Source organism: Diabrotica virgifera, chromosome 7, assembly GCF_917563875.1.
Source record: "Diabrotica virgifera virgifera chromosome 7, PGI_DIABVI_V3a".
Classification (NCBI taxonomy): domain Eukaryota; kingdom Metazoa; phylum Arthropoda; class Insecta; order Coleoptera; family Chrysomelidae; genus Diabrotica; species Diabrotica virgifera.
This window is the reverse complement of record NC_065449.1, coordinates 244,142,847-244,168,366: the sequence shown is the minus strand read 5'-3', so window position 1 is coordinate 244,168,366 and position 25,520 is coordinate 244,142,847. Positions and strand designations below refer to the sequence as shown.

Genomic DNA, 25,520 nt, shown 5'->3' with positions numbered 1-25,520 from the left:
GGTTGAGAATCACTGGGTTAATTGAGTTAAATTGTCTTAAAATTGTCTGAGAAATCTCCTGTCTTCGTTTGCCGGTAGAGTTTCTGGACACTCTGTAGGTATTGATGTCATAATATGCATGAGCTTATATTTATAATCTTGAGTCCATTCTGCCGGTGAGTCTTTTCCACTCAGTACTCAGTATTCTCTAAAACATTTTATGTATCATGTGAAAGATCTTTGTCGATCCGTACTTTATCAAATTTTAAGTAATATTAACTTGGTATATTTGTTTTCGATTTTTTCGGACATTATTTACTAAATTATTTAATATAGGAATTACCGCCATATAAATATTGCACGGGATGTTATAATTAGATCAACTGATACACTTTGACTTTATATTCCACAAAAAAGAGAAATAATGTTTTAAATGCAAATATAAATAGTTCAAGAATAATATTTATGAATGCACTTGCTTCTTTTAATAATAAAAAATAGTTACAATGGCAAAGTTGCAGAAAAGTAGTTTTTGTGTTATACTGTGTTTAATATTGTTTACGGGGAAAGTTTTTGCTTTTGAGTATGTTGTATTTAAAACCGACACAGTTCCTGTACCTTCTATTGTTAAAAGAGTAAGTTTTTTCTATTCATCAACACCATCATCATCAGTGATACTACAACTCTACTTGTATGCTAGGTTCACAATAATTATAGTACCTAGACTTATGCATAATAAATATGGTATACGTCGGCCTAATGTGAAAAATGCATAAGTCCAAAATACCTGATTTTACAGGAGAGGCAAAAAATTAACTGTGCAAAGTCCACTTGTAGTCCAGGAACCGAAGCTTTTCACCTCGCAATTTTTACAGAATGGATCGATTTGCTTGAAAATTTGAGAATAAGTACTGGACAGTCCAAGGATCAAAATATATATTATACCGAAAGGTGCTTTTACCATGGGGGTGGTTGCCACCCCATATCGGGGGTGGAAATTTTTTATTATATTTTGACCGGGAAGTTGGTAAAACGTTCATTCTAGGCAAAAAACGTTCTATACATTTTTTTGATAAAATTAATAGTTTTCGAATTATTCGCAATCGAAAGTGTTAGTTTTATATCTAAAAAATCAATCATTTACGATTCACTCAATTTTTGCCGTAGAAAAATTTTTTCAAACCAAGTTCTTGGGAATTAAATAACCTACAATTTCATATTTGAACATTTTTTCGTATCTCTTATGCTAATCTTTCTATTCTGAAGAAAATGACTTTTTTACCAAATTGCAAAAATTCGATATTCGCTTTAAACTTCAGTTTTTTAAAAACTAATCATTCTAAGCTAGTCCAACTTCTAGAATCTATTAATAATACATAAATAAAGAAGAATGAATAAGGTCAATGATTAAAAACACCGATAACTTACATTATTATGCTTCCAGTTGGATTTCTCCTTTTATTTTCAAAAAAATATAAATATTGATTTTTTAGCCATAATCTTTTCCTTTTTATCTTAGAAAATTTGATAAAAAAGAATTTTGTAGGATTTTACAAGATCTATAAGGCTATTAAAATTAACTTTTAAAATTCTCAGTCACAAAAAGAGGTGACTTTGAAAGTGTTGCTAAAGGTGGTTTTATGCTAATCTTTCTATTCTGAAGAAAAATGCATTTTTTACCCAACTACAAAAACTCGTTATTCTCTTTTAACTACATTTTTTTTAAATTAATCATTCTAAACCGATCAAACTTCTAGAACCTATTAATAATACATAAATAAATAAGACTAAATCAGGTCATTGACTAATTTTAATTAGGGTGGTGATTACGGGGATGCTTCACATCACTTTTTGCTGAAAAAATACGGACTGACATTCTTTTGATTATAAGTCACTTAATTTTTAAGCTAGAGACTTCTTTTTTATTTCTGAAGATAGAAATTTTAAATACTTTAAATTAGTTTAAACAAATTATCCTCTAAAAATGCATAGTTTTCCCGTCTTTTGACTTTAAAACTACAATATTTAGCATTTGACGAAGAAGAGCTAACATATAATAAAGTATAGCTCAATTACTATTGGTCTTAAAGAAAATTAAAAAAGACGGTTTTGTTTATTTTTTCAAAAGGTATATTTTTGTTATTCCCGCTTCGCGTCGTTCGGCAAACTGCAGTCGCGTGCGGAAAAGAATGACTTTCTGCACTTGTTAGGAAAATAACTATATATTTTTCTTTATATTATCAAGAACTTACTTCGCCACCTGAATATATATTTCGATTAGAGATTTGAATCATATTTTCTTTGAATGCAAAATTAACGAGAGATATATAGACCAATTTTATCACAATCTACGACAAACACAAGTGTATTTTTCAATTAGTATAGAATATCTACTAAGTTGTCATGAAATGAAAATAATTAAATAACTCATAAACTACTTGAAAGGAACAATTATAGTCATTTAAATGAAATAGGTATAAATATAACAAAACTAATAAATTAAGATAAAAATAATATAAAAATCTGTGGCTAACAGACCTACATCCAAGCCATCTTACATCATTTACAGGATTTTCACCTAGATATTCTTTGTGTCTCAACCATGTATACCTTGTAAGTAGCACTGATGATGGAATTTTAAGTCCGAAAACTTTCTGTGTTGTATTACAAAAGGGTCTTTTTAATAAATGTACCTTTTATAATGAAGTTGTTAATAAATTTTTCTTCATAATCTTAATAATTTTACTTCCAGGACATCAAACCGGATCTTCCGGAAATTAAAGAATTTATGGTTGACACACGTGTATCTAACCATTTTGCAGAAACTAGTGTTACTAACTTAGTCGAAAACCCAGACAATTACACCAAACAAACTACTTTTTCCGTAGTTCTGCCAGAGAGGGCTTTCATTTCAGGTTTTTACATGGAAACTGATGGAAAAAAATATAAGGCCTTCGTGACCGAAAAGGATTTAGCTAGAAATATCTTTTACAAGGTATATATGATAGACATAATCAATATCTTGCTGTTCTGGTGCATAATTATCGATTCCCTTCACTAATTTGTCTTCTTCCAGTTCCATGACCGTCATCGAGCGTTGGATATTATGCTGGCTACCACATTCGCTACCTTGACTTTATTGACATCTTTAAATAATTTCCTAGATTTTTCAGTCATGATGCTCTTAAGACCACATTTATCTTGGATCTTTCCCTGAATGATCAGGTGTAAAAGATCATATTTTTCAGGGTGTTCATAATGTTACCGAAGTATTCTAGCTTGCGTTTATTTATTATATTGGTTAGTTGTGCTGTTTGGTTGAGCCGTCTAAGGACCTCCTTATTTCTAACTCTGACATCTAACATCGACCCAGCTTACTTGAAGTAGTCGTCTGTATATCCATGTCTCCAAGCGTTTCGCACCGTTTAAACATAGCATCACTTAGAGTTCACGCTTCCACTTCATACGGTAGGAATGGAAAAATATACTAATATGTTATTCGAACTCGAAGGTCAATATTAAGATCGTGGCTGCAAAGTACGGTTCTACTACTACTACTACTACCACTACTACTACTACTACTACTACTACTATTACTACTACTACTACTACTACTACTACTACTACTACTACTACTACTACTACTACTACTACTACTATCGGTTTACAGCGTTCTCCGACGCCTTTCGACTTCTAACCGCCATTCTTCCCTGTTTAACCATAGACCTGGAGGGATTTCTCTTTCCTCTAGTTTTTTTTCAATTCCCTCCCTTCAGCTTCTTCTCGGCCTTCCTCTTTTTCTTCTCCCTTGTGGTGTCCATGCCAAAATCTCCTTAGGGATCCTGTCATCTGGCATTCTCTGTACATGGCTGTGCCATACTAGTTGTTTTGTTTTTATGTCAGCAATTATTGTATGTGTGACCCATCATTTCTCGTATTCTCTCATTTGGTATCCGATCTCTTCTTGATTTGAGTGCTGCTCTTCTCCAGAAGTCCATTCCTGTCACTAGTAACATTTTCTCCGTTCTTTGTTTCAGTGGCCAAACTTCACTGCCATATGTGATTATACTTTTAAGTATGCTATTGTATATGAGCTGTTTGTTCGCTTTAGATATTGTCTGGTTCCACAGAATGCCATTCATGATGAATATGGCTTTCCTACCCTGTAGGTTTCTATCTTTTATAGTGGCGTGGAGTGTTCCATCTTGAGTTATCTTCATGCCCAGGTACTTGTATTCATCGCAGTGTTTATTTTCTACCCCATCGTCTAATGTAATGGACTGCTTTGTTCCTCCAATACACATGCCTTCAGTTTTCTTAATGTTGACTTCGAGTCCCATTTATTATATTCTTCTATTAGCTTCCGCGTCATGTAACTCACGTTGTCATGATCCTGAGCAATCAGAATTTGGTCATCAGCGAAACATAAAGTGTATAGTGTTGTGTCGTCATTGAGAGGGATTCCCATGCTATTACATTTTCTTTTCCACAGTTTGAGTGCTTGTTCCAGATACATTTTAATAAGGGTAGGCGAAATACAACAACCCTGCTTCAATCCTTTCGTGACCCTAAATCCCTCAAACATCCTTGATCCAGTTTTAATTTTTGCAGTCGTTCCATTATATAGACTTTGGACTGCTTTGAAAAGACCATGTTTAATGTTGGTTTATGTAGGGTTGACCAAAGTTTGCTGAGGGGCACACTGTCATATGCTTTTTGTAAGTCTATGTATACCAGGTGAACTTTTTTATTGACGGCTGTTTTTTTCTCAATAACTTGCGTGATAGAGTACAGGTGGTCTATTGTGGACCGCCCAGCTCTAAAGCCAGCTTGCTCCTCTGCTTTGTAATCTCTATAATCATTTTCTCTCTCTCTCTCTCTCTTTCTCTCTCTCTCTCTCTCTCTCTCTCTCTCTCTCTCTCTCTCTCTCTCTCTCTCTCAAAAGTACGTTTCTCATTTTGACAAAGGTAGCGAGTTGTTCTATTTGGCTTTTAGTTTCTGAGGTTGAATCCCAGTTCTCATTGATAGTACTGCCGAGATACACGAGTTTGACTACTCTGACCAGTGTGACATGTCCGACTTAAACCGTCATCCTGTGTCATACTAGTTATCTTCTTCCACATACACACATCACTAATACCACCATAAGTGAATCTGATGATGGCCAGTAACGTAGCATTTTTTTACTACTTCATCTTTTTCAATTATCCTCAAAAATGGTTTAACCCATTTATTTTTAGTCTGTAGCAACAGGACAAACTGCTGGACATGTTGCTGTGAGCACAAAAAATTCAAACAGATTTACTATAACGGTCAACGTAGAACCTCTAAGCAAGGTACTCTTTAAATTAGATTATGAGGAACTACTACAAAGAGAAAATGGACAGTACGAAATTATCACCAACATCCAACCTGGTCAAATTGTCAAAAAATTGAAGGTGACGGTAAGTGTTTACATTTTAATCACTTATGGGATAATCTTCTTCTTATTTTTGTATAGACATCGTTCCATCGTTTTCTTGGTCTTACCTTGTAAAATGCATTGGAGTAGCTCGTATCTACCTTGATTTCTGATTATACGTCCTAAGTACTGAAGCCTTTGGTCCTTTACGATGTTGACTAAATTTGCGGTTGTGTTCATCCTCCGTAGTACTTCTTCATTGGTGACTTTGTCTGCCCATGGTGTCTTCAGTATCCTTCTGTACAACCATAGATCAAAAGCCTGAAATTTCGATAGAGTTTCTGCCTTTAATGTCCACGTGTCTACTCCGTATAGAAATACTGAGTACACGTAACATTTAAGGAGCTTCATTTTTGTTTTTAGGATGAGGTCATGGCTCTTGAACGCAGAGCTCATAGTCAAGAATGCACTTTTTGCCATTCCGATGCGACATTTATGAGTATTGTCCCACGACTCATTGATTATAGTTCCCAAGTAGTTGTAATATGAGACACATTCAATTCTCATTTGTTTCACATAGAGATTTGCTCCAGTTATGTTTAGCTTGCTGATGATCAGTAGCTTGGTTTTGCTGGTGTTTTTATCTAGCCCACATCTTCTACTTGTTTCCGTTATTTTGTTCATACACACAGTGGCGTAACAAACTCCATGACACATGACATGTGTTATAGCTAAGTAAATGAAAGTGAAATACGGCGGTATCGTGTAATTTTCAGTGTCAACACGGAAGTGGTCAAGTCGATACTTTTAGAGTTATTTAGTAGTGAAAATGTTTATTGTTACAAAAAAAAACAAGTTTTCAGGCTGTTTTCCGCAAATAGTTCAAAAACTAAGTACCTATGTATTTGATCGAAAAAAAATTATTCCTAGCAAAAATGTAGATTATAAAAAAATGAACAAATGAAGTCTATCGACCCAGTAAAAGCGAAGTTGTAGCTCATGAAAAATTGTTCTTATTCGTCAAATTACAAATCAAATATTTAACATGAAATAAGCAAAAAATGAAGCATTTTTGGGGAGAGCTCATTTAAACTTTTTTAAAAATAAAGTTTAAAAAAACTTTATTTTTTTTTGTAAAAGTTTCTAGCATTAAAACTAAGCGAGCTGCGCACAAAATACAGTCAAAACCATTTTTGGTTGAAAAAAATTGTGAAAATCTCTCCGTATTTAGCACCCCAAATGAAAATGATCATTACCGCTTTACAAATTACTTAACTTTTTTTATATGACTAGTAAGCAACGAGCAAAAGTACCTGTTAACGATCAGCTGTCAGAGGAAATTGAAATCAGATGTGGAGTGAGACAGGGATGCGTGTTGTCGCCGGTTCTTTTTAATGCCTACTCGGAAGAGATCTTGAAAAAAGCTCTTGAGGGTGAAACAGCTGGAATAAAGGTAAATGGAGTTCTCATTAATAACATTAGATATGCGGATGAGTAGATGATCTAAACGGGTGTCACTACAGATATAGGGAATTCTGTGTGTTAGAGAGAGAGGTATGTGATGTCACAGCTGATATAGGAAAGTATGTGTGTTAGAGAGAGAAACATGGTATCTCTGCTGCTATTGGTCCGATTTAAACGTACGACGGCTCGTTGGAATGGGCGGGAGATAACGAATACAAAAAAACATGGCGGCATAGTGTCAAAAGGGCGCTTTCCGATGTGACGACGTCCGATGGGGCGCGTTCCGATGTGACGGCGTTATAGCGCTGGTCGATCGGTGCGCGATACCAGATGTGCGATCGGTACCTTAATTTTTCGCGGAACGCGAAGCAGATGCGCGGTCGGTACCTTAAGTTTTTCGCGGATCTCGTAGATACGAAGCGCGCGGTAATTTTGGAATTTAAATAAAACAACAACATAATGCAATTTTTTTATTAAAAGAACTTAAAAGGAACACAGCGGCGCAGCGGTGCGCGATACCAGATGTGCGATCGGTACCTTAATTTTTCGCGGAACGCGAAGCAGATGCGCGGTCGGTACCTTAAGTTTTTCGCGGATCTCGTAGATACGAAGCGCGCGGCTGGTAATTGTGGAATTTAAATAAAATAAAAAAACATAATGCAATTTTTTATTAAAAGAACTTAAAAGGAACACAGCACGTCAACGCGTCACGTAAAAACGTCACATCAAAACGTCACGTAGGCTTGTGAAATGTCACGTGAAAACGTCACGTCAAAGCACGTCACGTAAAACGTCACGTCAAAGCACGTGAAAACGTCACGTCAAAGCACGTCACGTAAAACGTCACGTCAAAGCACGTCACGTAAAACGTCACGTCAAAGCACGTAAAAACGTCACGTCAAAACGTCACGTGGGCTCGTGAAATGTCGCGTAGGCCTTATTGTCATGGGGAGCTCAGTCGCAAGAACTTATTGTCACAGCGCGACGTGAGGTAGTAACATCATGTCTTTGAATGAGTATAGACGTAAATTAGCAGAATTTAGAGAAAAACTGACACAGTTAAGAAGTCAGGTTTTATTTTATGAGGATAAAAATAAGGTTATAAAACAAATAGAGAACCTAACACTGGGAAGCAGCATAGACTGGACACCTAAGGAATTTAGCCAGCAGCTGCGACAAGAATATTCAAGTGCTGCGGATTACTTATTTAGGGAAACTCCAACAAGGCGAATTCATCCAATTACTATTAATGATGTTATCGACGCCGGCGCCAACAACGATGAACAAAGAAAGCATGAAAAGTGAAATAGATAATGTTTTTGCAATGACTTGTATAATATTAGCTTCAGTGTTTATTTTAATTATAAAGATTATATTTAAAATTTTTAAGAGAAAATTTGAATCATCATGTAATATAAGACTTGATCAATAAATAAGGCGTTTAAATAAAAAACCCATAACTCTAAAAAATATTTAGTTGAAAATAATGAAAATAAATGTTAGCAGATAATTTACATATCGCATAGGAAATAGCGGTTGAGGGTCTAATCGCATTACTATGCAATTTTCGTTATCATACCCACATTTTGTTATTGAGTTATATTTCTTATCATGTGCATAGAAAATGTTGGAATTTTTAAAACCAATGACAATGATAAAACTGAATATAATTTTGCACACGCACACTTTCTACAACACGTCATAGGGTGGGGCACGCAACCTTATAAATTTCAAAATCCACCTCAGGACGGTCTATTCCATAGTCTATTCCTTACTGTTAGTGCTCGTTGTGGTTCAACTAGTTTTGCAAGGTAAGTGTTCTCTTAATTATTTTTTGTTAAATATTTTTTATTTTTCTTGTTTGATTTTGAATAAAACTTAATGTTTTCTGCTCTGCTATTTATAAAATCTCTTCATTCCAGCTGAGATTTATTATTTCAACATTAAATAATTATCTAATTGTCGACATTTTGAATGACATTTATTTTTTATTTTCTCGTAATTATTCGTTGTTAAAATCTTTTCGGTTTTTCAAGTTTTTGGTTAGCTATTTATAAAATTCCTTCATTCCAGATGAGATTTATTATTTTAGCACCTGATTGTCTACAAGACCTCATGTCAGCATGACAATTATTTTTTATTTTCTCGTAATTATTATTTGCTAAATCTGTTCGGTTTTTTCAAGTTTTTGGTCAGCTATTTATAAAATTCCTTCATTTCAGATGAGATTTATTATTTTAGCACCTGATTGTCTACAAAAAAGACATGCTAGCATGACAATTATTTTTTTATTTTCTCGTAATTATTCGTTGTTAAATCTGTTCGGTTTTTTGGTCAGCTATTTATAAAATTCCTTTATTCCAGATGAGATTTATTATTTTAGCACCTGATTGTCTACAAGACCTCATGCCAGCATGACAATTATTCTTTTTTATTTTCTCGTAATTATTCTTTGTTAAATCTGTTCTGTTTTTCTTTGATTTTTTTAATTAATGTTTTCTACTCTGCTATTTATCCCTTTATTCCAGATGACAGTTATTATTTCGACATCTGATTGTCTACAAACAAAAAAGACTTACTGTTAGCATGCTGAATGTCAATTATTCGTCATTCTTCGTAATTATTCTTTGTTAAATCTTTTCGGGTTTTGATTTTGAATACAACTCAATGTTTTTTGCTTGGTTATTTATATCACTCCTTCATTTCAGATGGATTTATCAAAAATTAATGCCTCATCTGTCGTAGCGAGGAAACCCGTGAAGAAACTCAAAGAATTACCGATCGACATTCCAGTACCCATTACGGGAGCCAAAATTGTGAAGACAAAGTTTGGGCAAGCTGTTCTGTTAGATTTGGGGGAAGAGGTGGTGTTTCTACCGCCTAGAGTCACAGATACCTACAGCCCCGTCATTGAGGAGTTTTCGAGCGGGAAGTATTCGATAGTTTATCACGGCCTGGTGGACTGCGGCCAACAGTACCAGCCCATGACATCATTTAAAATTATCTAAGCGAAAATACTGAGAGAAAGAGAGGTAAGCAATATGGATATTGTTAAACAATGTAAAAATTTACTGTTATTCATCAAAAGAATCAGAAAGATAGTTTTTGATAAATTCACAGCTAAAGACAAAGAAATTTGGGTGAAACGCTTAACGAAACAAATCAAAACTTGTAATAAAGTAATAAAAAAACGCACTTTACCTATAGGTACAATTAGAAAACTGCAAACGCATGTAGGACATTTTAAACATTTTAAACAGATTATTTTCAATAGACATGTCGGTATGGGGCTAGACAACAAACTAAAACATAGAGTTAAATGGGAAAATGTAGTTTCCGCGTTTAAAAGTCGAATTAAAACTGGAGTTATAGTTAATTTATGGCATAAGGACTTAGCACATTTCCTAAATGATTGTTATATTATTTTTAAAAATAAAATCAGAAAAATTTTAAAAGCAGATAAAGTTGTTAAAGTTAATGTTTGTTTTTGTGGAGAATTTATTAAAAAATCGGGGGAGGAGGAAATTGTAAATTTTAAATATTTTAATACAAAAAATGCTGTACTAGACGTATCTACCGATACAGAGCGGTGGTTTTTTGAGAATGTTAAAGATAAAATAAATCTTAAATTATCCGAGTTTCAGGAAAGGGACTCCGGTTTTGCATTAAATAGAATTGTATCTTTAGAAGTAAATATTAATCGATATGAAATTGGAAATGGTTCCTCGTATATTAAACTTCCTGAGAGTATTCAAAAAAAGCGTGCTTGTATTAATGTAAAAAATTCTGATCAAGCATGTTTTTATTGGGCAATAGTTAGTGCCCTCTATCCAGCTAAAGCACATAAAGAACTCCCATCCTCATACCCATGGTACAGTACAGTACTAAAAACAGAAGACCTAGAGGCACCAATGCCGTTACATCAAATTTCAAAATTTGAAAAATTAAATAATATATCAGTCAATGTATTTGCTTTAGAATTAATAGAAAATAATGAAAAGTCATTTTTCACAGTATATCCAGCTAGATTAACTAAAACAGTCGTTGCCAAACATGTAAATCTTCTTTTAATTCAGAATCACTATTTTCCTAAATTAAACGATTATGAAGCACCTCCAGTGGATAATGATAATTCAGAAATTAAGTACCACTACTGTCACATTACGGATATGTCTAAATTAGTTGCTGGTCAATTAAATAAAAGAAAGACCAAATTATTTCTTTGCAATAGATGCTTAAATTATTTTTCAACTGAAGGGAAATTGTCGGAACATGAAAAAATGTGTGCAGATATGAATAATTGTAAAATGTCTTTTCCTAAATATGATGCTGTTAGTTTTAAAAATTATACTTATAAACAAACAACGCCATTTGTCATATATGCAGATTTTGAGTGCATGTTAGAAAAAGTTACAGACCTCCAAACATCCTGTTGTACTAAAAAATATCAAAAACATATTCCGTATAGTGCTGGATACTATGTAAAATGTAGCTATGATGAAAAGTTGTCTTTTTTTAAGAGTTATAGAGGCATTGACTGCATGGAGTGGTTTGCTAATGAATTACCAAATTTAGCTCAAAGTATTCATTCGAAAATTAAGAAAATTATACCAATGCAGGAAAACCCGAGTACCAGTAAAGCCACAAGGTGTCACATATGCGAAAAATGTTTTTCTCCTACAGATATCATTGTTAAAGACCACGACCATTTTACGGGGGAGTTCAGAAATTTCGCCCACCAAGCCTGTAATTTAAATTTCAAAAAATTGTTTGTCGTCCCAGTTATTTTTCACAATATGAGTGGCTACGACAGTCATTTTATAATTTCAGAGTTAAGCAAAAAAGGAGATATTAGTCTACTTCCAGTCAATAAAGAAAAATACATTTCATTTACACTTAACGATGCTGTTACTAATATAAAATTTCGATTTATTGATTCATTAAGATTTTTAGGAGCCTCTTTAGATGAATTGGTCTCAACATTAAATAAAAATGACTTTAAAATTTGCAAGCGAGAATTTAGCAGGTTAAGTGACGATGAATTTAAATTAATAACTAAAAAAGGGGTATTTTGCTATGATTTTATTGATTCTTGGGAAAAATTAAACATTACCGATTTACCTCCAATAGAGGCATTTTATAATAAGCTAAACGATACGAATCTTACAGATGAGAAGTATGCTCATGCTAAAATAGTTTGGGATACCTTTAACATTGAAAATTTAGGTCAATATTCAGATTTGTACTTAAAAACCGATATTGTGCTTTTAGCAGATGTTTTTGAAACTTTCCGCAAAAAATGTTTTATAACTTATGGGTTAGATCCAGCCTGGTACTACACAATGCCCGGTTATTCTTGGGATTGTATGTTGAAATACGTGGGGTGTAACCTCGAGTTATTGCGTGACGTTGACATGATACTATTTATGGAGAAAGCAATTCGTGGAGGAATTTCAGTATGTAGCGGTAGAATGTCGGAGGCCAATAATAAGTACATGTCTAATTATGACCCCGCACAGCCCTCAAAATACTTAATGTATTTTGATGTCAATAATTTATATGGGTGGGCTATGGGAGAACCCTTACCCTACGGAGGGTTCGAATGGATGGATGCCAAAGACATTGATGTTATGTCTGTACCTGATGACTCTCCCGTAGGGTACATGTTACAAGTTGACTTGGACTATCCTCGCCAATTACATGATCTGCACTCAGATTTTCCATTCGCTGCCGAACACCGCAAAGCTTTGGGTTCAAATCATACTAAACTAATGACAACACTTTATAATAAAAAAGAATATATCGTTCATTATAGAAATTTAAAACAAATGCTGGCTAATGGGTTAGTTTTAAAAAAGATTCATAAAATTTTGAAATTTAAGCAGTCTGCGTGGCTGCGACCCTACATAGAATTAAATACTCGACTTAGAGCTGCAGCTACGAACGATTTTGGAAGAAATTTATACAAATTGGCCAATAATAGTGTATTTGGAAAGACTATGGAGAATATAAGGAAACATAGAATAGTAAAACTAGTCAGATCATGGAATGGGCGATATGGTGCTAAAAATTTAATTTCTAGTGCCAGGTTTCATAGCAGAAAGATATTTAATGAAAATTTAGTAGCTATAGAACTGATTAAATCAGATCTAGTTTTTAATAAACCCTTATACATTGGCATGACTGTTTTAGATATATCAAAATTATGTATGTACCAATTTCATTACGATTATATGCTTCCAAAATTGGGCGCAGATAAATGTAATTTAATGTATATGGATACCGATAGCTTTATTTATGAACTGTACTGTCATGATGCATATGAGGAAGTAATAAAACAAGATCTATCAAAATTTGATACATCCGATTACGCTGTAGATAATATCTATAATATTCCTCGCGTAAATAAAAAAGTTTTAGGAGTAATGAAAGATGAAAATAAAGGAGAAATTATGACAAAATTTGTGGGATTACGATCAAAAATGTATACTTTTAAAGTTCAATCTGGTCGAATCACTAAAAAAGCAAAAGGGACTAAATATAATATAGTAAAAAATGTTATAAAATTCGATGATTATGTAAACTGTTTAAATGATTTTAAGGAACAAACTGCTACTCAACACTCCATTCGGTCATATAGCCATAACATCTATAGTATAGAACAAACAAAAATTGCGCTAAGTCCTTATGACGATAAAAGATATTTAATTCCAAATAGTTTTAGAACCCTACCATTGGGACATTACAGTATTTTAGAATAGATTTTTTTTTGTAGATGAATGTTCCATCATTGACCGACCTGTCTATCAAAAAAATCTGTGAAACAACAGTATCAGCATCATATTTCATCGAGCAGTCCCCCTTGCCGTGGACATTAACAAAAATAATATTAAAAAAATTTCCTTTATATAAATGGGAAACGATGATAAGCAGTGCTAAAAATGATCCTATTCCTTCATATAAAGGAATAGAATTTATTGCTTGCTCTAAACACATACCGTCACATTTAAGAAATGTCGTATTAGGAAAGTCAGATTGGGGGAGTATATTTGAAGATGAACACTCCAGTTATTGTGTATGGGCTAATGGATATTATCTTAAGCAGCATCGCCTAAACGTATGTAAATCATGTTTTTTTGCATTCAAAAATGCTCATGAGACCTTAAATAAATTTTTACTGGTGCGTTACGACCATACTCACGAAGTTTATGATGCTGATGATATCGTTGAATGCGTATATCAGCAACCATATTATTGGTGCAATAGTTGCTTTACTCAAGTTTTATTCGATTTAAAAGATTACGAGTCTTGCGTTAATGCATTACATGAAATGCCTAGAAATAACAGGTTTGATGATTCTGAACCAGAAGTCTGAAGTAGGCAGTAATATTGATTCTTTTTTAAGGAACAAACTGCTACTCAACACTCCATTCGGTCATATAGCCATAACGTCTATAGTATAGAACAAACAAAAATTGCGCTAAGTCCTTATGACGATAAAAGATATTTAATTCCAAATAGTTTTAGAACCCTACCATTGGGACATTACAGTATTTTAGAATAGATTTTTATTGCAGAAGAACGTTGAAATGTCTCACAGATGTGTTACACCAGACCTATGGACTCCCGCTAATCTGCAACAAATAGCAGCCAATAAAATTTATTGGGATGTAGTTGATGCTAATACAAAGACATTTACGCTTCCAAGTGGAGAGCAACATCCTCTCCCTCAAGATGTGATTGGTATTGAACGATGGTACAGCAAGCAAGGATGTACCGCGAATTTTAAGATTCCCAAGCAAATACGATTCAGTTTAAACGTAAATTGTATAAGAGAATTAAAACTACAAATTGTGAAGAACTGTGAAAAAGTGATGTCATGCGGGTGTCGAAGATGCGGGGCTCCCTATGGATTCCCCCCAATTTACAAAAAATAGCGAATACAATCCTAAGTAAATTGTCTAAGAGAATTAAAACTACAAATTGCAAATATATAAAAATTGATTTTTGAGACGAATTATGTTCATAAGCTACTATCTCTCTTTTGTACTAAACGCATAACAATATCCACGTGCTATCTCTCTCTTTCTTGTATATATATTGTAAAATAGTTTGTAATATATATTATGGTAAAATAAAAACTCTAAATTGGTATTTTTTTTTTATTTATTCAAATCATTAATTACCCTAATTTTATAAAAATAAATGAACTCTCTAAGAGCATTGTTTGTCATATCATCTGACATTATAGAACAAAAAGCATACAATATTTGCAAGGGGTTTAAACTATCTGCAGCATTTTTACAAAAATCTAAAACATTATAATAATATTCACAAAAGTTCAAATTTTCTAACAACTGCATACGAGGTGATAGCACACTAGTGTTAAGTTCAACAATTTGCTTCACTTCTTCTTCATCCATATAGTACTCCACACCATGCTTCTTAACAATAATGAATTTACAATCATCGTAAACTATCGGGGTAACAGTGCAGTATTCTTCGCATGGAAAAGTTGGGTGCATGAGGTCATCAGTTGATTGGAAAAAATCAATTAGTTGTTGTGTAATGATTGAAATAAAGGAATACCATTCGTATGCGCTGAGTGATATTCTGGTTGGTTTATATTGCTGAGATAAAATCACTGCAGGCGAAAATGATCTTGCAGGGCTTATACCACATTGTACTTCATAGCCCGATAACGTGTATTTTGTTGCAAGCAGGTAGAAAACTTCTGATTTGGCGGCAGCCTCATAATTTTCCAAAGCTCTATCTAATTCTTGATTATAGTCTTCGTTGCTAGGCATATCGATGCTAAATTCACAACCACCTGAGGAATACCCACTATCTTGAGAGCCACCTGAAGAATACCCACTATCTTGAGAGCTCATGTTCACTTGTACTGACATTGATACTGAAGCATGAGTTCTTTTATATTCCCCTACTCCTTGTGGTAAAAACAACCTCTTTGCAAAAAATGTATTGCTACGCGGCGGATTAAAAGATAGATCCTCCTAAACTACGTCATTAACGTTAATCCAGCTGTTATGTTTGCTGTCCATACCGAGCCATTTCACATACATCTTATTGCCTTTTCGTCTAAGTACTTTTTCAACCAAGTAAATGTCAGGGTTTAATGTTTTCTGTAATTCTTCTTCGTAAAACCCTCCGCTAATCGGTATACCGTGCATGTCTTCAAGCAAATACGTTATAGGATTTGTTATCTTAACTTTTACAATTTTAAATAATTCCGTCGTCCAATTGGGCGTGTAGGCCTTTTCAAATAAATGTTTTGTCTTTGAGACACGCACAATGTCACCAATTTTATATTTTCTTGGACCAGCAATTTTTAAATGACTATAACTCTTGTTTAAAATAGCTTTTTCGTTGGATTTGTTGACCTGAGATGGTTTGTATCCCGTTTTACTGTGCCTTGTATTGTTGTATTCCTCGGTAATTACAGGTAGAGCTTCTAACCATTTGTATGATCCATGTAAACTGAAATACTTGTACAACTTTGCTTTTAACGTTCTAATGACTCTTTCACAAATGGCGGCTTTTTTAATCGTGTAGGTGCTGTAATGATTAATTTCGTGTTTTTTCATTAAATTTTGAAATTTTCTGTTATAAAATTCTGTTCCCTGATCGGATTGGAGGTTCTTCGGAAGTCGTCGAGTATGGGCGAGAATATCCGAAAATGCTTGAGTAATTTCCTCGCCAGTCTTGGTCTTTAGAGGGCGTGTCCACACATATTTTGAAAAACAATCAATTACGACTAGTATTAGTTTAAAATTTTTATTTTGGTGTGCGTAAGGACGCATTTCGGCCAAATCCATTTGCCACAAGTCATCGATTCCTTTGATTATTGTTCGTCGACGAGGATAGATTTTTCGTGCTGGTTTATGCAATTCGTTCACCACCTGTTCCTTTTCTGTAGACATTTTCTTATTAACGACTTCCAGCATCTACATCTACAACATGTGTGCGCAATAGATCAATATTACGTACTATATCCTGTAATGTTTGCTCCACTTGTTTTAACCTCTGTTCCATCTTCATATCGTGCATCGTATGGTTTGCAAGTGTTTCTGCAGCTTCTTTTATGCTTTTATCCGTATCCTTTTTTAGTGTATTCACATCATCTTTGATTATTTTTTTCAATTTTTGCTCGAGAAGTGGAACTGTGGTTTTATGAAGCTCTTCTCTTACTTGATTTAGTTCGATCGCTAAATGTGGAACTGTGGTTTTATGAATTTCTTTTTGTACTTCGTTTAGTCCGACGGCTAAATCCTGTATATCATTAGTTTTTTGTTGCAACAACTTATTTATATTGTTCTCCGTATCCTTTTTTAGTGTATTCATAGCATCTGCGATTATTTTTTGTAGCTTTTGCTCGAGCAGTGGAACTTCTTTTCTTACTTCGTTTAGTCCGATTGTTAAATCTTTTATATTAATAGATTTTTGATCTAATATCGCATCATGGGCTTTAATTATTGGAAAGTATACGCTACGCATCTCATTTATTAGATTATCAACGTATTTTTTCGTTGCAGCATCACTATATTCTGATGGGTCCTTAACACGTTGACGGACAGAACGTCTATAGACGTCTAATTTCCATTGATGTAATGTGACACAACGTCTATAGACGTTGCACTTTTCCCTATTCTACTTTGCAAAATACATATAGTGTCACAACATTTGCTTATACATTTGACGCACTGTCCTTCAACGTGTTAACATTACAAATTTTCACATTTTCGGCATTAATATTTCCGGCAGGAGTATGTGGAAATGTAACTCGTACTGCCTTTTGGGTGATACTGTTACGAGAGTGATGACCGAATTTGTCGACACTCATAATGGAAATGATGCCATCATTCTCAGTTACTCTATTATATTGGCTTCTTTTAGTTCATTGATGATAGCCACGATTTCGTTGTCGTGAGATGTGTTGCCGGCGTCTTTCGAAGCCACCAAGAGTTTAAGACGATCAACTAACTCATTGACGTCATCCCAATAAATATACTCTAAGGGTGCAGCGTTGTATGTTAAACGAGAGTCATCCAACCCCGTTCCTTTGACCGTAGATGAAGATGCTGACCGAGCTGTTTTCGTTCTGTGGTCGAGTTCTTTTTGTGATCGAGTTGCATGCTTTTTCATTGTTGCATCAGATGGTTTGAATAGAGGTTTAATAATAGAATGATATTTTTCTCCGCTGGAACCTTTAAGGCGTCCTAAGGTATCCAGATGAATCTCTGTGTTAATCAGCAGTGTTTTATACTTTTGTAAATCCTCATCATTATACTGTTCTGGGTTTGGGTTGGCATAAAATAAAAGGTGATATAGGCCTGGCGTACCACTTAACCTACGTTCTTCAAAATCCCGTTCTCGAATTATTACTATGTCTCCATTGTCTTTGTCAAAGTTTATTCGACGTTTTCCCAATATCCAGCCACTAATACTATCGTAAAATGGACCATAGTTTTTATCGATTTTATCGTCTTTTATCAAATATTCTTTTATGTACTTGTGACTTATTGGAGGATAGTGGTCGATATATTCGTCTGTGGCGTCCATCGGAATCTCGTTAGAACCGGAGATTGGCTCTTGAATGTTTTCATCAGGTGCCTCGGGTGCATCAAGAAATACATCCTCATCCTCCTCCTTTTTCACCTCTTCTTTTTTAACATGTCCAAACTTGTTAGTGATAGTATGATGTAACGTTTTTGATGATTGAGCAATATCCTTGAGAGGCTTCGAGATTGGTTTAAAAAGTTTATTTAGTGACTCATCTTGCTCTGTTCTACCTAACTTCAATGCCAAATATTTTTTGCGAATTGATCTAGCCAATTCGGTAACTTTCTTCTTGCGAAGGGCAATGGCGACCGTATCATCTGGCATTTTGCTGGCGACTAAACAAACACCTTACAATTTTATATATTTATCAAATCCTTTGCGATATCGTCCATTGTTGAGAGCAAAATCTTTCATAATTACCACAGTACCATACCTATCTCTCCAACATTCTGAACACATTTTTTTAAATTCATCAAATGACATGTCTGGCGATACGTGTTCATCAAATATATGTTTCAAATTTATCTCGTCTTGCTTGAACAGCACAATCATGTTACAATTGTCTCTTATTAGCTGCTTAGGTATTTTTGAATATGTTTGGCATAAGTAAGCCGCATCGATATCTTTATGTCTGCACATGGAATAATACTCACGAATCTTGTGTTGGCCATCACATGCGACATCGTCAAATAAAAACACAGAGTTTGGTTGAGCTTTGTTGGGATCAATAATTTCTTCATTGTCTTTAAATGGAAAATACCCTACACCTTTGACTTGCGCTAATGCATCTCGCAATAGTTGGTATTTCGGTTGAAAGAGGGATTTTGAATAAACATAGACATTTTTAAACTTGACGCCATTTGGACTAAATAAAAGTGATAGCATGGCGTTAGTTTTTCCACATCCACTTGGACCACAAATAATGGCTCTGAATGAGTTTGGTAATAATTTTCCATGTTTACTGTTGGTTGCTTTCTGTACAATATCTAGATTATCAATTGGTAACGTCTGCTCTTGTTGAATGACTCTCATCGTGTGTTAAACATAGTAAAAATATGAACAATATATTACCAATGTCACCAAATGCATGACCATCAGTCCAATGTTGGTGTTCAAAGGGGAAGGTCTTTTGAACTCTCTAATTAATAAACTTCCAGTTGAGCTTCATATTCCTGGTTATCAGTATTGTGGACCTGGAACAAAACTAAAAAAACGTCTTGCACGCGGAGATCCAGGAATTAATCCTTTAGACGCAGCTTGTAAACAACACGATATCGCTTATTCGCATCATACATCTCTCGAAGAACGTCACAAGGCCGATAAAGAATTGGAAGATAGGGCTTGGGAGCGATTCAAGTCTAAGGACGCTAGCTTTGGCGAAAAAAGTGCTGCTTTACTTGTAACCGGTGGAATGAAAACGAAAAGAAAGTTGGGAATGGGATGTCCTCGTCGTCGTGGAAGAAAGGGACGTTATTCTTTCAATCGGGATGTGGTACCTAAAATTGCAAAGTCCATGAAGAGAGGAGCATCGTTAAGAGATACTGCTTTGACAGCTGTACGAATAGCAAAATCGGTAATTAAAAAACTTGGTGGACGAAAAACAGTTGATCTTCCACGAGTGTTGCCACTAAAATCTGGAGGTTTCCTACCCCTCATACCCCTATTTGCAGGTCTTTCTGCATTGGGGGCTTTAGCCGGTGGTGCAGCAGGGGTGGCGAAGACTGTGGTTGACGCAAAGAACGCCCAAAAGAAATTGGAAGAGGATATGCGCCATAATAAGGCGATGGAACACATCGGCTCAGGTCTGTACTTGCGTAAGAAACCAAGAGGCGGATTCGGTTTGTATCTGAAAAAAAACTTCCAATAAAGCTACCCAATCGTCCGCTGTACGACTTAGAGATTGCGCATTACGCGAAAACACTTAAAATCCCACATTTTCGAGGTGTTTTCATGAATGACACTCTGCCTAGACACGGTCCTCGAAAACGTGAATGCGCAATAGTTAATCTAGATGCATCATCACACAGCGGAACACATTGGGTAGCATATAGAAAGATAAACAACGACGTAGAGTATTTCGATTCATTTGGTAATTTGAAGCCGACCAAAGAACTTGTTAAATATCTAGGTACACATACAAAAATTTTCTATAATAACCATCAGTATCAAACCTACAATCAAATCATTTGTGGACATTTATGCCTAAAGTTTTTATATAATGGAGCATATTAAAGGCATGGAACTGCTTCTGGACCATATGTTTCACAAAAAACGTTTTGAAGGATTCAGTGAAGAAGAACTAAAATTAATACCGCTAGATTATATTATACGAACTGTAGAACCTATAGAATTGTTATATATATGGCATAAATTGCCTGGGGAATATCGACAAGAATTTAACCTGCAGATACTACTTCCCTGCTTCGTGCATTACAACAGACCTGATTGGAGGACTCATTGTGATGGCCCACCCGGTTCTCAAGCATCTTGTCATTTATGTAAACTTGCTTTAGAACAAATAAAAAAAATGTGAATAAATTTGTTTTTTTACTGTATATAAACCTATTAATCTCTTGACCTGAATCAGTCATCATGTCGCAGTTGTTGAGAGTAAACAGCACGAATAACATATTCTCGTTTCAACCTCCCACACCGATCGTATTAGATCCGAAAAAAGATTACGAAATAGCTCTTCGATTTTTCCATTCTTACAACAGTATACCAAACATCGAAAATTGCAAGTTTTATTACTACGATGTCAATAACCGAGTGCAACATTTTGATTTCCCCGATGGATGTTATGAAATTATCGATATTGAGGAATACATACAAAAGAAATTGGGGGCTGCCAATACATCTAAACCTGACATGATATTTAGTCTAAAACCTAACCACAATACGTTGCAGTGCGAAATCTTCAGTCAATTTAAAATTTCATTTCAACCAAATGACAGTCTTGGTACAATATTAGGGTTTTCTCCCGTAATACTAAATCCTAGACAGACACATTCTTCAGATCTACCTGTTAGGATTATTAAAGTATCTAGCATACGCTTTGAATGCAACATTAGTACCGGAGCCTTTGACGGTAACAGACCTGCTCACACGCTCTACGAATTTGTCATACAATCAAATCCTGGGTACGCAATTGACGAAACCCCTCACAATTTGTTGTATTTACCTGTTGTGCCACAGCGTGAAATTACCAATATCACTGTGTTGGCTGTCGATCAAGAAGGACGACCTGTGAACTTTAGAGGAGAAGAGAGCACATTGGTGCTGGAACTTAGATCAAAAAGCAGATGGGATTAGTAATAGAACAATCTACCCAGAGAACGCCATTAGTTGTGCAACCATCTCAGCAGCAATATCTTAAACAATCTACCTACAGAACACCATTAGTTGTGCAACCATCTAAGCAGCAACATCTTACGTCCGCAAACAAATTGTTTTTACAAACGTTGGGTTTTAAACTGAAAAAATGACTACAATGTATGGAAAGAGAGCGCGTTCAAACAACATCACAATGCCTCCAATATTTGATATTTATCGTAAGCCAATATTTGATGAATCGATTCGAAAGGCTGAATACCGAACTTATGCACCATTCATCAAATCATTCAACTGCAATGATATTGTCGAATTTAGCATTAATCAAGTTGACTCGTTTTTTGCAATGAGCGAAACCTTGTTATGCATTAAAGGATCACTCGAAATAACTGGAAATGGTGGCGTCAAACTAGCAAATAATGTGGGTGCCTTCCTTTTCGATTCGTGTACGTACAGCGAAAGCGCAAGGGAGATGGAAACAGTGCGGGATCCTGGCATCGTAAGTGCTGTACGTGCCATGACATGTTATACGCAAGAAGATTCTAATTATATGGTTATGGCTGGATGGAATTACCCTAAGGATCCAATTCTAAACGCTGCAGATCATTCATTCAGCATACAGATGCCTCTTAAGCATGTTTTCAACATTTTTAATGATTATCCATTGATTACGTGTGGTCGTCAAACAATAAGACTAGTTCGAGCTCGAAATGATAACGATTGCATAGTTATTACAGAAAAACAAAACGCTGACAAAACTACAACTGTTACAACCGCTAAGATTAACATTACCAATATTGAGCTTAGAGTGAAGCACATATTCCCCAATGATGATATTAAATTGGAACTCATGAAATCTATTCAACAAGATCAACCTATAGTTATTCCGTTTAGAAAGTGGGAATTACATGAATTACCTGCTATTACGAGAGGTGCCAGGCGTGAAGTTTGGGCTGTTAAAACTAGCACATCAGTTGAAAGACCTCGTTATGTTATTGTTTTCTTTCAAACCAACAAACGCGACAAGATTACAGCTGATCCTACTTTATTTGACAATGTCAACATCCAAAGTATTAGATTATCGTTAAATGGAGAATACTGGCCAAACGAGAGAATGCAATTGGATTTTAGCAAAACCGATTACAATGAAGCCTATTTTAACTATACCGAATTTTATCCTAGCTACATACATTCCCAACAAAAACGACCTCTACTCGATTTCTCAGCTTTTAAGAATCGTGCATTGTTCGTTATCGATTGTTCGAAACAAGAAGAAAGCATGAAAGCATCCACCGTTGACGTAAAACTCGATATTGAAGCGAATAACGGTTTTCCCGACAATACCAAGGCCTATTGTATTATTATTCACGACTGTGTAATGGAGTACTTCCCTCTCACCGAAATTGTAAAAAGTCTAAATTAGATGCATGAGGTGTCAGTAGTACACGAGCAATCATCATGAGAATAGCATTCGTAGATATTCAGGGATTCGTTGTGGATGGGTGGTTTGTTCCTAAAGAACTTTCCATTGAAATAGGTTATAAACGAAGTCATTACATCTTTTTGCCTCCGAAACCATTCAATGCGCTAAGTAATGTGGATAAGAAGACCGCATCATACGTGGAGAAGAATCTGCTAGGCATCCGGTACTCTGATGGAGAAGTTGAACTATCTGAAATGAATAAGATACTGCAAACCGAGTTGTTATATACAGCTGACTGTATCTACGTTCGAGGGAAACAAAAAGCAGAATATTTGGATAAGAAACGCCACGTTTTTGGAATTTTTCCTCATATTATTGATGTTTGCAAGTTCGATGGTACGCCTCGTGCTGCTGGAAATCTTGGTTTTACTGCAAACCCCCCATGTCATGCCGCTGGATTATTTTCATGTGCAGAAACAAATGTGAATCGCCTGCGTGACTGGTTTGTCAATAAAATAATGCCAATGTAATTTTTCTGTGTACAAAATAAATATTTTTTTAAAGTTATGGGTTTTTTATTTAAACGCCTTATTTATTGATCAAGTCTTATATTACATGATGATTCAACCATGACAATAAGGCCTACGCGACATTTCACGAGCCCACGTGACGTTTTGACGTGACGTTTTTACGTGCTTTGACGTGACGTTTTACGTGACGTGCTTTGACGTGACGTTTTACGTGACGTGCTTTGACGTGACGTTTTCACGTGCTTTGACGTGACGTTTTACGTGACGTGCTTTGACGTGACGTTTTCACGTGACATTTCACAAGCCTACGTGACGTTTTGATGTGACGTTTTTACGTGACGCGTTGACGTGCTGTGTTCCTTTTTAGTTCTTTTAATAAAAAAATTGCATTATGTTGTTGTTTTATTTAAATTCCAAAATTACCGCGCGCTTCGTATCTACGAGATCCGCGAAAAACTTAAGGTACCGACCGCGCATCTGCTTCGCGTTCCGCGAAAAATTAAGGTACCGATCGCACATCTGGTATCGCGCACCGCTGCGCCGCTGTGTTCCTTTTAAGTTCTTTTAATAAAAAAATTGCATTATGTTGTTGTTTTATTTAAATTCCAAAATTACCGCGCGCTTCGTATCTACGAGATCCGCGAAAAACTTAAGGTACCGACCGCGCATCTGCTTCGCGTTCCGCGAAAAATTAAGGTACCGATCGCACATCTGGTATCGCGCACCGATCGACCAGCGCTATAACGCCGTCACATCGGAACGCGCCCCATCGGACGTCGTCACATCGGAAAGCGCCCTTTTGACACTATGCCGCCATGTTTTTTTGTATTCGTTATCTCCCGCCCATTCCAACGAGCCGTCGTACGTTTAAATCGGACCAATAGCAGCAGAGATACCATGTTTCTCTCTCTAACACACATACTTTCCTATATCAGCTGTGACATCACATACCTCTCTCTCTAACACACAGAATTCCCTATATCTGTAGTGACACCCGTTTAGATCATCTACTCGGATGACACTTTCATCTTAGCTGAAAATATTGGGGATCTTCAGAGGCTGGTGACCAGAATAGCAGCGATTGGACAAGAATACGGGCTAACAATGAATGTCAAGAAGACAAAGTTAATGAGAATATCGAAAACTCAGAAATAACGAAAATCTCATCATAAACGGATCCAATATCGAACGAGTCGATCAATATGCATACCTTGGAACAATGATCAACTCCACAGGAGATTACTTACAGGAAATCAAAATCAGAATAGAAAAGGCTAGAGCAAATTTTAACAAAATGAGGAAAGTGATCTGCACAAGAGATTTGAAGTTGGAGCTAAGAGTTAGGTTGGCTAGGTGCTACGTTTTCTCGACTCTGTTTTATGGAATGGAAGCTTGGACCTTGAATGCTGCATCAATAAAAAAACTAGAATCATTCAAGATGTGGTTGTACAGAAGAATTCTGAAAATATCGTGGACAGAACACGTTACAAACAAAGAGGCTCTGAGAAAGATGAATAAAGAAATGGAAATCCTAAATACCATAAAAACAAGAAAATTGGAATATCTCGGACATATTACACGTGGAGAGAGATACAGCTTGCTCCAATTGATTATGCAAGGAAAGATTCAAGTAAAGAGAAGCATAGGGAGACGCAGAATATCGTGGCTGCGCAACCTGAGAGAGTGGTACGGATGTACATCAAATGAACTTTTCAGAGCAGCCATCTCTGAAATACGAATAGCTATGATGATTGCCGACCTCCGCCGCGGAGATGGCACTTTAAGAAGAAGTAAGTTTCATCTGTTCAACGTG

General features: G+C 35.5%; 2 protein-coding genes across 4 annotated transcripts in view; both read left to right on the top strand.

Moving 5' to 3' along the window:
- Window positions 1-411: 411 nt before the first annotated feature.
- The window catches only part of LOC114329411 (inter-alpha-trypsin inhibitor heavy chain H5), a 74,853-nt gene continuing 49,744 nt past the window's right edge, over window positions 412-25,520 (top strand). For both annotated transcript variants that reach the window (XM_028278510.2, XM_028278503.2), the window contains exons 1-3: window positions 412-614; window positions 2,732-2,974; window positions 5,220-5,423. In XM_028278510.2, the coding sequence (XP_028134311.2) occupies window positions 486-614; window positions 2,732-2,974; window positions 5,220-5,423 (576 nt within the window). In that variant the 5' untranslated portion in view covers window positions 412-485. The remainder of the gene's footprint in view (window positions 615-2,731; window positions 2,975-5,219; window positions 5,424-25,520) is intronic.
- Window positions 8,245-14,947, top strand: LOC126888315 (uncharacterized). Of its 2 annotated transcripts, XR_007699505.1 has the most exons (3): window positions 8,245-8,655; window positions 9,553-9,876; window positions 13,620-14,944. XR_007699505.1 is itself a non-coding variant. In XM_050656450.1 (2 exons), exon 2 carries the CDS (start codon window positions 13,620-13,622, stop codon window positions 14,217-14,219), a length of 600 nt encoding a protein of 199 aa, XP_050512407.1. In that variant the 5' UTR covers window positions 9,243-9,876; the 3' UTR covers window positions 14,220-14,947. The 2 variants fall into 2 exon arrangements, 1 of the variants encoding a protein (XP_050512407.1); XM_050656450.1 differs by lacking the exon at window positions 8,245-8,655 and having other exon boundaries at window positions 9,243-9,876; window positions 13,620-14,947.

What these genes read in the sequence shown, in the direction of transcription:
- LOC126888315 (XM_050656450.1), top strand. Translation starts at nt 13,620, where the DNA reads ATGAATGTTCCATCATTGACCGACCTGTCTATCAAAAAAATCTGTGAA.